This window comes from Lynx canadensis, chromosome C1 (assembly GCF_007474595.2).
Source record: "Lynx canadensis isolate LIC74 chromosome C1, mLynCan4.pri.v2, whole genome shotgun sequence".
Classification (NCBI taxonomy): domain Eukaryota; kingdom Metazoa; phylum Chordata; class Mammalia; order Carnivora; family Felidae; genus Lynx; species Lynx canadensis.
The window spans coordinates 7,871,727-7,883,974 of NC_044310.1; the positions used below are offsets into that span (position 1 = coordinate 7,871,727).

General features: G+C 49.4%; 1 protein-coding gene and 1 long non-coding RNA gene across 3 annotated transcripts in view; one reads left to right on the forward strand and one right to left on the reverse strand.

The window, feature by feature from the left end:
* Nucleotides 1-29: 29 nt before the first annotated feature.
* LOC115522075 lies at nt 30-2,749 on the forward strand. 2 transcript variants are annotated; one of them, XR_003971247.1, is made up of 3 exons: nt 30-59; nt 1,436-1,563; nt 2,500-2,749. It is a non-coding gene; the product is annotated as an uncharacterized LOC115522075 (long non-coding RNA). The 2 variants fall into 2 exon arrangements; XR_003971248.1 differs by having other exon boundaries at nt 2,608-2,749.
* Nucleotides 2,750-2,802: 53 nt separating this feature from the next.
* Nucleotides 2,803-12,248, reverse strand: part of MTOR (mechanistic target of rapamycin kinase) — a 134,833-nt gene continuing 125,387 nt past the window's right edge. Inside the window, exons 51-58 of the mRNA XM_030327666.1 lie at nt 12,103-12,175; nt 11,489-11,563; nt 10,973-11,108; nt 9,490-9,555; nt 7,427-7,507; nt 7,068-7,148; nt 4,685-4,790; nt 2,803-3,747 (exon numbers count right to left, since the gene is read on the reverse strand). Of these exons, the coding sequence (XP_030183526.1) occupies nt 3,732-3,747; nt 4,685-4,790; nt 7,068-7,148; nt 7,427-7,507; nt 9,490-9,555; nt 10,973-11,108; nt 11,489-11,563; nt 12,103-12,175 (634 nt within the window). The 3' untranslated portion in view covers nt 2,803-3,731. The remainder of the gene's footprint in view (nt 3,748-4,684; nt 4,791-7,067; nt 7,149-7,426; nt 7,508-9,489; nt 9,556-10,972; nt 11,109-11,488; nt 11,564-12,102; nt 12,176-12,248) is intronic.

The window sequence follows — 12,248 nt, forward strand, 5'->3', positions numbered from 1 at the left end:
CGTGCGCGCACTACGCACGCGCAAAGTTCGTCTTCTCGGGGGACGTGCTGGCTGGGAGTGTGAGTTGCTTTTCGTCCCTGAGCGCCGCGGCCGGGGAGTTTACATTTTCTCTTTAACCTCTTATCGTCTCTTCTTGATAACCTTGTGTTTTACGGTGGGACCCGGGGGATCCAAGTATCCTCATTTAAGGCCAGCTCCTCGCAAGCTCGTCCCGTGCCCGCTTCACCCGCTTGGTCGTGTCTCCTGTAATGATGCCCTTTCTCCGCACAACTGTGAGCCACCCAGGCTTCCTTGTAATGATGCCCTTTCTCATTCCTAACGGCCTACACGTGTGCTGGCATCCCTGCGACAGAGACACAAAACATCGCCGCACACCTCCTTCCAACAGCCGTCACGTTTCTCTTGCCCTTTTTAGGTAAACTATTGGAGAAGGCGTTTTCCTGCCACACGGGCGGGCCCTCCAACTCTCTTGACCTCCTCCAATCAGTCATTTCCCCCCCATCTGCACCGCTGGAAGCACTCTTGCTGAGGCACATATGGGGAACTCACACATTTGTTAAGTGAACCTGGGAAGAGGGGCTTTTGTTCGGAGGGAGGCAGTTTTGGCAGCCCAGGAGATGGTTCGGAAGGTTAGTGGGGTGTAGCCTTTCTCCTAAGTTCAGGGGTGGCACACCTTTAACCATTCATTTGGCTTAGTAAATGTTCAGTAAACATTAACAGATCCCATTATTCAGACTGCCCTATTAACAGGAATATCCTATTAAGAGAACACTCGTTTTCACTCTCCCCCCTCCCCACTGGCAGGGTACCCCGGCAGGACAAAGACCTAGCCTGGGTCATTTTAACAACAAATATTTTCGAGCACTTATTCCGTGTGGCTCAACCTAATACCACATTTCAGGTTGTGCTGTGTGCTTTACATGGATTATCTCGTCCTCAAAACAGCCTTATGGGCTAGATCATACTGTTCTCCACACCGTCAGAGGAGGAAGCAAGCATAGATTGAATAACTGCACAAAGGTAGTTTGAGGTGGAGTTGAGATTTGAAACTAGGCAGTTTGACACCACAGCCTTAGTGCTTTCAAACTACTTTACATGCCTCCCAGAGTTTTAAGACCTAACCTACAGAAAGGTACCAGGGCTTGCAAGGATCCTGAAAGTCCTTTGCTACATGCCTCCCTTCACACAGGGTTACGTGAAGCCATCAGGGATGGATAGGTTAATTACGACTGTCCTTAAAGGTTTCCATCAGCTCACCTTGCTTGGGTCATTCATCTCAACAGAGTTGGAAGTTTTTGTCTAGATACAACCTGAAACCTGTTAGATTCACTAAAGATCTTAATCCCGGTGACTCATGTCCAAAGAGTATGTCTTTTCCATTGATAGCCACCATTTTCCCGAGTCCATTCATTCCCATACCCTTTATCTTTCACAGAAATGGTAATGTCACTGTAGTCCCTGATAGTGATTTCACGTAGAACCAAGAAAGTTATGGTGCCCGTATTTTCTGGAGCAGAATGGTTGATGCGTGGCGTAGAGTGACTATGGAAAAATCTAAGACAGGTATGAGACTTTCTAACTGGGGGGGGGGTTAAAATAGTATCAGTATTTAAACCCATCTTTGCTTTAATACAGGAGTCCTCCAACAAATGTGTACGGAGCACCACTGTGGTCCAGGTCTCTGGCAGGTTTGGGGGATACAAATTCTTAGAAGAAATGGCTCCTGGCCTTGCAATTCTCATGCTTTCCCTAATACAGGTTCTCTGAACAGCGTTTATGACTCAGTATTTCAAACTGGGTAGCTGCGGCCCATGGGAACTTAGAAATAGGAAATTTACTTGAACTGAAAATGCTGTTCTTCGGAAGAACTCCTTAGGCATGCTCTCTCTAGAGGACTCTCTATATAGTGCTGGGCAGCTCCATGTGGAGTTCTCTCCTTCCCATTATTGTACGCCTCTTTAATAGGTCGTGTGGCTTCTAGTTTTCTCTTTACCCGTTTGACACTGGTTATGTTTTATTTTTTATTTTTTAAGTAGGCTTCACGCCCAATGTGGGGCTGGAGCTCATGACCCTGAGATCAAGAGGCGGATGCTCTACCGACTTAGCCAGCCATGCACCCTGATCTGTTTTAAACACTACTCAGATTCTACTTCTGTTTTAGAACTTCCCATGGTTCCCTGTTGTTCCCAGTGTCAGGTTCAAACTCCTTGCTGTTGAATTGTGAGGCAGGCCACGGTCTGCCCCACACTCTACTTTTTAGCCTCCTTTTAGTTGCTGTTATTCCTTTTGTTCTCCAGTGACCACTCAGCCAGACGTGCTGAACTGTGAGGTCCGACTGGGTGAAACTGCCGTTTTACATATCAAAAATGGTCTAAGACTTGCAATTCAATACAGTTCAAGTTCACACTTGCCATTCCTGCAGGATACTGTACTTTCAGACCGCTTTTCCGCAGAATGTCTTCACTTGCTTCATCTGATAAGCTCCCACTTATCCTTTAGAACCCATGGCAGATGTCCCCTCTCCATGAGGCTTTCCTGGCTCACCCGGTGGAATTAGTGCCCCCAGCAGAGGCTCACACCCTGGATGTGATTCTTCTCCCCACTTAGCTTGGCGGGAGTTACCAGTCCACTCCTACACGATGCTGACCCGCCTTGTCTGGCCTGTGAACATCCCAAGGAAGGGGACCATGTCACGAAGATCCCGCATCCTGCACAGCCCTTAGTGCCACGTGCATAATGCTGACTATTGGAGGACTACCCGCTTCCTTTATGAACTTGTAATTATGAAAAGACACTCCTACATGTTTTTAAAATTCTGATGTCGTTTATTGGCACAAAAATTATTCAGATACAACATGGTGTCTAGAATGGCTACACTTGATACTTTGTGCATTTACTTTAATATTTCCTTTGCTCAGAATTCCCAGCGGGTACCAGACCTTCCCTCTCTGTGTTGAGCAGCTCCATGACAGCATTTCTATTTCCAAGCCCTTGCTCTAAACACAGAGCGTTCGGACTTCACTGACAACATCCCAAAACCGTGCTGGGGAAGGCCACTGTGGGCCACCCTACCGCACCACGATCTCTGTGCATTTGCTCAGCTAAGGCCACCTAGCGCCTGGAAGAAACCCCTCCTAGCACTGGGGCCTTGGATTGAAGTGAGTTAAGTCGCGGCATCACGAGTGAGGCAGAAGACAGGCGCTTGCCACCCATTTTGGCCCATCTTACAAATGTTGTTACCGTCCGCGGACCAGTGAGGTAACGGGATGGGTGGAAGTGACCAAGTCAGCTCCTCCCGATTTCTAACACGTGTCCTCCATGGCCTGAGGCTTCCTGACTGTGCAGAGTTTGCCGTGTCCTTATCGGGAAGGACAAGGAGGCCATTCTTCCATCAGCAATGCTTATGATGAGTTCTCTTGTGAGTTAAGTCAAAACCCGTATTTCTAAGTTATGGATCTTCTGTTCCCCCAAATCAGTGGCTTGATTTATGTAGTATTTCTGTGTTTACTGTCCTGGGAACCAAATCAAGCCTTGTGTTTCTGACAATATATTCTTCAACAGCAGCTAGAAAGTTGGTTCAAACCAACGTTTAATATACAGTAGTTCTTTTCATTTACATTTCAAGATATTTAACAAAGTCGAACTTCCTGGCCATGGTTGCGGTCTAGTGGAAGCATATCCAAAGTACAAAAGCCTCAAGAGAAACGCTGTGGGCCCTTCTGGGCCTCGGGTTACCAAAAAGGACACCTAGGAAGACAGAGAGAAAAGGAGTATTTTAATAATTTGGGCTTTTTCAGGGCTTTACACAGATACATTGAAAGTGGAGAGACCAAGGTCTGACAACCCCTGGAGACATTCCTTGAGATCTCCCACAACTAATTGTGTCGGACACACTCATCATTTCCAGTCAAGGGCTGATGCCTGCTGCGGTCCCAGAAGGACACTTCGCCATCCCCCTCCCTCTCAAGTTTCTATCTTCAGACGTGCCTCCGGCAATTCATCAAAGCAGACCCCAGCGTGGTCCTTGAGGTTACAGTCCCAGAGCATTAATTAGTCTTTGCGTCTCCTGCTCTGTCACTGCTCTGGGTTCTTTTCTGTGGCCCTTCCCTCCATCTTTGAATTGACAGCAAAAAATCCAAAAAGAACCTCTCTCCCCACCCCTAAGGAAAGGGGGACTCACCTACTTTTCTAAACCACTTTTTTTTTTTTTTAATTTTTTTTTTTTTTTCAACGTTTATTTATTTTTTGGTACAGAGAGAGACAGAGCATGAACGGGGGAGGGGCAGAGAGAGAGGGAGACACAGAATCGGAAACAGGCTCCAGGCTCCGAGCCATCAGCCCAGAGCCCGACGCGGGGCTCGAACCCACGGACCGCGAGATCGTGACCTGGCTGAAGTCGGACGCTTAACCGACTGCGCCACCCAGGCGCCCCTCTAAACCACTTTTTAATGTAATTTTATTTCGGTGTTTGCCTTCCAAGTAGGCACCCGTGTTTCTCAAGTGGCTCCCTTTCTAGAACTGTGAGTGCACACGGTGAATACCAACCTTTTAAAGAGATCTGACACTATGATTACCCTTTATGGATAACCCCCCCACCTCAGGCTTTCTGCAGCTCTGGGACTGGGGCACAGGACGGGGCCCCACTGGCTGGTTTTAGCACAGGCGCTCCGGCACGCCCACTCACCAGCCGATGTAGCACTGGCACAGGTTTTCATGGGATGTTGCTTGCTTGATCAGCAGCTCAACTTGAGTGGGGACATCCAGGGTTTCGTCATGAGAAAAGTCCCGACCTAGGACAAGAGAAACAAAAACAGCTCTTGTGCACTTGGTTTTCAGCTCCGTCCTTGCCCCGGGGTCGGCTGATCTGTCTGTGCAGCCCGTATCAGGTTCTCCTTGCCTGTGGGTATGAAGGCTACGCGGTGGCTGGATTTTAAATTCACCTCTGTGAGACATGAATACACACCAGTCTCCTCCTCCAGACAGAGACTGGGTGTGAAGAGGGTAAGGGTAAAGGTCTGCGGTTGGCTGAGCCCAGGGGTGATGCAGGTCTGTCTGATGGGTCTGCGGAGATTCCTTTATCTGTTGCCATCTTCAGGCAAGTGGACGGGAAACCCTTCCCCCCTTTCAATCCTATAACCTCTGTTGTTGAGCCTTTGCTCCCACAGGCCGGCTTGCCTCCGTCATAAACCAGAACAGGCACTCGTGGCCGGCCGATGAAGCCTCTGGTGAACGTGCCCGTCGACCTCCCCGAGGGCTCAAGATGGTCGAGCTGGCTTTTCACCGCTGGGTTCTCACCGCCAGCATGTGCCGTCGGCTCCTCCTTTACAAGTTAATTCATTCACTGAGCTCATAGTTTCGGACCCCTGATGTGTCAGGCAGTGCTCGAGGCGCTGGATTTGCTTGGACACGAGCTCTCTCCTCATTGCTGCTACCGTCTGGAGGCACCTCTCCTCCCGCTGAAGGCGAAGTTCCTCTGCACTCGGATCCCAAGGCCTCCCGGTGCCTAGGGGGGCTTCGCACGGTCACTTGCCCTCCTTCCCTGTGTTTACATTTTGTAAACTAGGTCCTCTTGCCCATTAAAGAACAAAGGGCTCCCGCCCAACCACTCCCTCTGCAGCCAGGGACTCTCCGGTCCCTGCACAGCCAGCTTCTCACACTTTGGACACTTGTCTCCCCTGTCTGGTTTCTCTCCCCAAGTTCACATCCTCTTCAACCCCTTCGGTCTGGCTGCCAGCCTTGTCATACTCTCAGAAGGCTGCCAGTGACTCGGGGCTTCCTGGGTGCCTCCCATCCTCACGCCCCATCATCATCAGTCCCTTGGATTTTGCCTCCTGAAGTGCTGGAGGCCACCTCAGTCTAGTCAACTGTCCAGCCGCCACTTTGGCACCTGCTTCCTTCCTCCATGCAGCCTCCACATGGCAGGACAGGCAGGATTCCCCAGGGTAAACCCAGCGGGCCATTCCCGCCTCTCCACCCCACTTCAAGACCTCAGGGCCTTCCCGCTGCCCTGAGAATGGAGAACGAAAACGCAAGGCCCCGCGTGACCCCGCCCCAGCCCCCTCAGAGCGAAACATTTTGCGCTGTGCTCCTCCCGTGTCGCTCTCTGCGGCAGTCACACTCGTCGGCTTTCAGACCATTTTTCTTGCCAGCTTCCTTCCCACCACGGGGCCCTTGCATGTGCCGTTTCCCTTACCTAGAACAACGTGCCTCTAATTACGTCCTTTTTCAGGTGTTAGCTCAAGGGCTGTTTGCCTAGGGAAGCTTTCCTGAACACCAGCACTTAGATTTCCCCGTTACCGGCATCACAGCCCAAGCCCTTTCTTGCACCTGACACAGTGTCTCCTTCAGACGTTGACCCCACGAGGGCAGGAAATCCAGCTGCTTTTACCAGCACAGTTTCTTCAGCATCTAGCGCTTGTAGGCGCTCAATAAATAAATACAACTTGACCACAACGCTTCTGTGCCAGCCCCTCATGCTAAGGCTTGGCATCCCATGTCTCACTTGAGCCCCGCCGCCTTCTGAGAGAGGCACTGTTGTCATCTTCCAGATGAGCAGACAGGGAGGCCCAGGAGTCACACAGGATGCGGCAGAGCTGGGGTCTTCGGTCCCCCGTGACCACTGCCCGCCCCCCCCCCATCATACCCCCTGGTCTGTATGACACGTCTCGTTTTCAAAAGTATGCATTTCTCTCCCTCCACGCTCTCCACTCCGTTAACAGCCACCAAAGTGCAGGAAGGCAGTGAATCAGAGTGGTCAGATTTGCTCCAGTATCAAGCCAGGATGAGAAAAAAAGTTTTTTCCTGAATTTGGCGGACTTTGGACCCAAAAGGACTGTACCCACCTCTGTCTGTTAAAATGAGATTAACGTCTGCTTACAGTGGGTTTATTGGTCTTTAGAGAATCAGAGAGGGTCCTTAACAGATACAGCCTCGGAGACCCTCCAGTGAGCTGCAGAGTCCAAGTTTAGGCGCCAATACCACCGGGAAGAGGCTGACCACCCACTCGAGGACAGAGAAATCTCTCAAGATTCTATGTTCCTTTTAAGCGAACGCACGCACACACTCACCAGTGAGCTTGTCTCGAACCCGGTTGATAATCTGAATAGCTTTCTTATTTAGGGCCTCTGGTTTCACCAAACCGTCTCCAACTGGAATACACAAAAGTAGAAATAACAGTAGGATTGGATCATCTCAACAGTCTCAACGGACGCCCCTGTTTTTCTCAAATATTCACTTTTGTAAGTGTTGGGTAATTCTCCCTCTGTGTCTTTCTTTGTGCTCGGAATATAAAGAGGAATTCACAGAGCGCTGTCTGCTCAAAGGCAGTTTTGTTGCCTCGCCCTGTTGGCCCCTCTCATGGCACAACACAGCCGCTGTGCTCTTCATGAGCCAGTCCTCGGTGCAGTTCCTCGGACGTTGCACTTACTGAAGGAATGAATGGACTCTGGCACCGTGGTCCCTGTTTTCTTATGCGCGGGTTCCCCAAGCTCCACACCGTCCAAAATTTCTAGGAGGAAAAAGAATCGACTGGCAGAACATTCCACCACCAAGAAACCACTGTTTCAAGTGTTAGCTCTACTTCTCCACACACCACCTCCCCTTTCAAGCTCGCCCTGCCACCTCTGAGGGGAAAGGAGAGGAAGAAGGGTCACTATGGATTTGAAAGATCTTACGTCTCCAAACACGAATTTTCAAGCAAACGGCCTTTATAAAATGTTCTGACGTAGAGAACAGGAGCGGGAATGAAAGCCCTGTTGATAAGACTTGTTTGGCTCGACAAAATCTGATGATATAAAAAACACGAGCCTTCCCTGGGTCACGCTCATGACCTGAGTGTTATTCTTTGGAGGAATCTATATGCCATTTCTGGGCAGAAAAAGTCCTCAGGCTTTAGGGTCACTCTCCACCAATTGTGGCCTTCAGGAGAAAAGAGTCTGGAAGCAGGAGTATGAGGTTATTTGCACATTGCCCTTGCACACCACAGGCCTTCAAAATGAAGCGAGTAGTCGTAATACTTCTATGAAACTTCACTTTTAAGCCCCATGACACCAGCCAGGTCCACCACTCTCTGGTGCCACCAGAACCAGCTGTCCTAATTCCCCGTAGGCAGCACAGAGGAGTCATGCGATAATGTACGAACGAGGTGGACCCTGAGCACGAAAGTCTCACATACTTTGGACAAGACCAGTCACCCGCACAAAGTATCCCAGACACCGCAGGTAATCCCGGCATCATTCACAAATCCTGTTGCAGTGTCCACGGTAGAGTCCGCACCGGTTCACAGATTGCACCATAGCCCAGGACCTCAATGTCCTGCCCAGAACACCCCCTTCCCTCCCACTCGTCTGAAATGACCCTTCTCGACTGCAGTTCAGAGTGGTAGGTCCTTGCTCTCAGCCCCACAGCCTCTCCTCTGAACCAAACCGCAAACCTTGAGCTGCGGGACCACACGGGGGGGGGGGGGGGGGGGAAGGGATGACAGTTGTCTGATCAGTTCGTGGACTATACATGTTGATTGATTCTGTGATGTGATTCTATGCTTCTCTAAGGTAATCTCTGTATGTCATTCTTTTTGCACCCTTAAACATTATTTGGCTTAGCTAAGTAACAAGTTGCAAATGTTCCATAGGTGTTTGTAGAGAACATTTACCTTTTTTTACACCCCAACAGTATTTCCAAGGTGCGAACTATGTAGGATGTTGTTAGATGTTATGGGGGAAACTGGGGAGGAGGGACGGGGAACGTGAAACAAAGTTAAACTTAACGCTTTACTCTTAAGACTTTTGAGAGGTTCACACAAACCCCGTTCTGCCTCTTGAAGGGCATTATCTTCCAGGGACCCTGTTCTGTGGACCCACTCTTGACAGCAGTGTTTCCTGTGGCTTCCCCGCCCCTCAGACAGCAGTGTGAGTACACTTCCAGTAGCTTCCTGGGTCATCAGCCAGCAGTACAAATACACTTCCCATGAGAACACTTTCTGTGGTTTTCCTCAGACGACAGTGTGAATACGCGTCCACTGCTATTTCTAAGCTACTAACAATTCTCTAGGCCCGTGGACACAGCTAATAATTATCCCAATCCAGACAGCATTCAAGGGCATATACTGGCTAATATTCAGACATACTTTCAATTGTTTACAGATAGATTAAGACTGGAAAGTTTGATCAAAATTTCTGAGCCTCAGGTACCCACCCCATCCTGAGAGGCATTAAATAAAAAAAAAATGTGTGCTCAGTAAATATTTCTAGACTAACTTTCTGAAGTTACACAAATGCCCATTAGACGATATTTTGGCAGTGACACACACAACTTCTGCATGACCGTATCATTGGTAAGAGCCTCTAGAAACACATGCTTCCTTCCTTCATATTCAGCATCCATTACCGCTTTCCATCATGCCTCCTAATGGCAAGAACAAAGCTCACCCTGTTTGAGACAAACTCTGCACAAAAGGGACAGAATCTGCAATCCCCCATGGGATGCACCCACCTACTGACTGGCCAGCAGAGTAGGAATCTGTCCTTGTTCGGGACCGCTTGTTGCCTTTGGTATTTGCTGGGGAAAGAAATAAAGAGAGGATAAAAAGTGCTTCCAACTGTCACTTGAAAGAAATTTGGTTGAGACGATGTTTTCTTACAACCATAAAAATAGAATTTTTCGAAAAGCTAGAGCTTTGGGGAGAACCCAGGATGGATCCCTCAGGAGTCGGCAGGTGAATGTGAGCATGGGTGTCCAGTCCTGTGGGACGCGCTATGTCACGGAGCTGAATGTAGATACTGGGGACCAGATAACAGAGGGTGAAAACAGGGTTTGTTGGCAGTGGTAGAGGCACCTGTGTTAGTCACCCCCTTCTAAGGAGGAGGAGCAAGGGGGAGACGGAGAGGTTGCTGCCCTAGGTCACAACTGCCTGTGTCTCCTGTCAAGATGCCCGCTTGCTACTCTATATGAAATGCAAACAAACAGAAATCACTAGGGTACTTAATTTATCCTGAATTTATTTATTTGTTTATTTATTCATTCATTCATTCATAATGGATGTCTTATTTTTATATATTTTTTAATGTTTATTTTTGAGAGAGAGGGAGAGAGACAGTGTGAGCAGGGGGAGGGGCAGAGAGAGAGGGAGACCCAGAATCTGAAGCGGGCTCCAGGCTCTGAGCTGTCAGCACACAGCCCGATGTGGGGCTCGAACTCGTCAACTGCGAGATCATGACCTGAGCCGAAGTCGGATGCTTGACTGACTGAGCAACCCAGGCACCCCTAAATGGATTTTGTTTTTTACGTTTATTTATTTTTGAGAGAGAGAGCGAGAGCGAGCAAGCAAGCGGGGTGGCGGGGGGTGGCAGGGAGGGGATGGGGAGCAGAGAAAGAGAGTGAGAATCCCAAGCAGGCTCCGCACTGAGAACACAGAGCCTGACTCAGGGCTCGATCTCAAGAATCACGAGTATGACCTGAGCTGAAATCAAGAGTCAGACGCTTAACAAAATGAGCCACCCAGGCGCCCCTTAATTAATATTTAAATTGATGATTGGTGTTTTCTGTTCTACTTAGAAAAACAAACAAAAAAAAACCCCTTGAAATTCATTTCCAGCCACCAGAACAGCTCTGTAAAAATACAATGCAATAGGGGCGCCTGGGTGGCTCAGTCGGTTGAGTGTCCGACTTCGGCTCAGGTCATGATCTCACAGTCGGTGAGCTCGAGCCCCGCATCGGGCTCTGTGCTGACAGCTCAGAGCCTGGAGCCTGCTTCAGATTCTGTCTCCCTCTCTCTGACCCTCTCCCATTCACGCTCTGTCTCTCTCTCTGTCTCAAAAATAAATAAACATTAAAAAAAAAAAAATACAATGCGATAGCCCAGTAATACACCTCAGGCTCCAGGCTGGCAGGGGAAAGATCAGTGAAATGGAACACATCAGCTGTTCCCTGTCTGGAGGGAGTGGGTTCCAGCTCCCAGACATTTGCTCATACTCACTGTCCATCAGCCTCCAGTTCAGCAAGGGGTCATAGACAAAGGCTTCCAGCACGGCCATGACACTATCCTTGTGTTCCCGAAGCACTTCCATCACTGTGTGGCACGTGATTCTATAGTTGCCATCCAGACCAGTAACCTGCAGGACCAGAGCCATTCGCCACAGAAGTCGCTGGTACCAGCCCCACCCCTGAAGGCCCCACAAGCAGAAGCAAGTCAAGAGGGTCTGCTCCCCACACTTAGGAAGCAGACACAGGCCACTAATGATGTAGCAGGATGGGAAGGTGTTCGGAGCAAGGGGTGGGGTCAGGCCTGTGGTTCGTAGGAGACAAGGTCTGACGTGAAGCATCTCAAAGATGGATCGTTTCTAACACAATGGAAAATACCAGGAAACCACCACAGAAGCCACCCAGGTACTTCAGGGAACTGATGAGATCTAACAAGCAAGTCTGTCTTCAGAGCGGGTCCTGACTATACCAGCCCCCATTCCAAAGTAGCTCGTTCCCAATGCCCACTCACCTCCATAGCATTGGTCAGCATTCTGGTTAGTCTAAATGGAATCTTCTCTGGGAATTTCTCCCTGGTCATAGCAACCTGTGGGGAAAAGAGAGAAAAACCAAGTCTGATGGTTAAATTGTTTTCTTTAGAAGAAGCCAGGCGAAGGCAGACGGCTTTTCTTTGTACTGATTTGAATTAGGGCGCAGAGATGAAGTAGCTTGAGTTTAGCGAGGGGACTTGTCACAGGGATTTAAAAGACAACCAGAGAGAGAGAGAGAGAGAGAGAGAAAGAGAGAGAGAGAGGGGGAGACAAAGGGATAGAGGGGAAAAAAAGAAAAAGGACAAGCGTGCATCATGCCAGGCCTTTGACCGGCAGGCTGTGTCGGGAAGGAGGATTCCTCCACTTGAGAGGGTGTGTGAGCAGCCTTGCTTGCCTCCAGAGAAGTCAGAGACCAATTACAGCAAGTATCAATGAGCACTGATTGTGTTTCTTAGATTGACTTTCTGTTGCTTTGGTAGGAGAGGCAGGAGTCAGGATAAGCATTTTGGGCTTAAATTTGCTGGAGTGGTCAGAGGGTGGAAAGTGGTCATCTGGAGAGGAAAGCTTTATGTGGTGTTTGAGAACGCAGGGTCACCTCAAAGCAGTCCCCAAAGTCAATGTGCAGGATCTTCCCGCTCAGCCGGTCCAGCATCAAGTTGGATGGGTGTCTGGGAAACAGGAGAGAGACCGGGGAGAGGTCACTAGAGCAGCACTGATGAATAAATCAACAAGGATGTGATA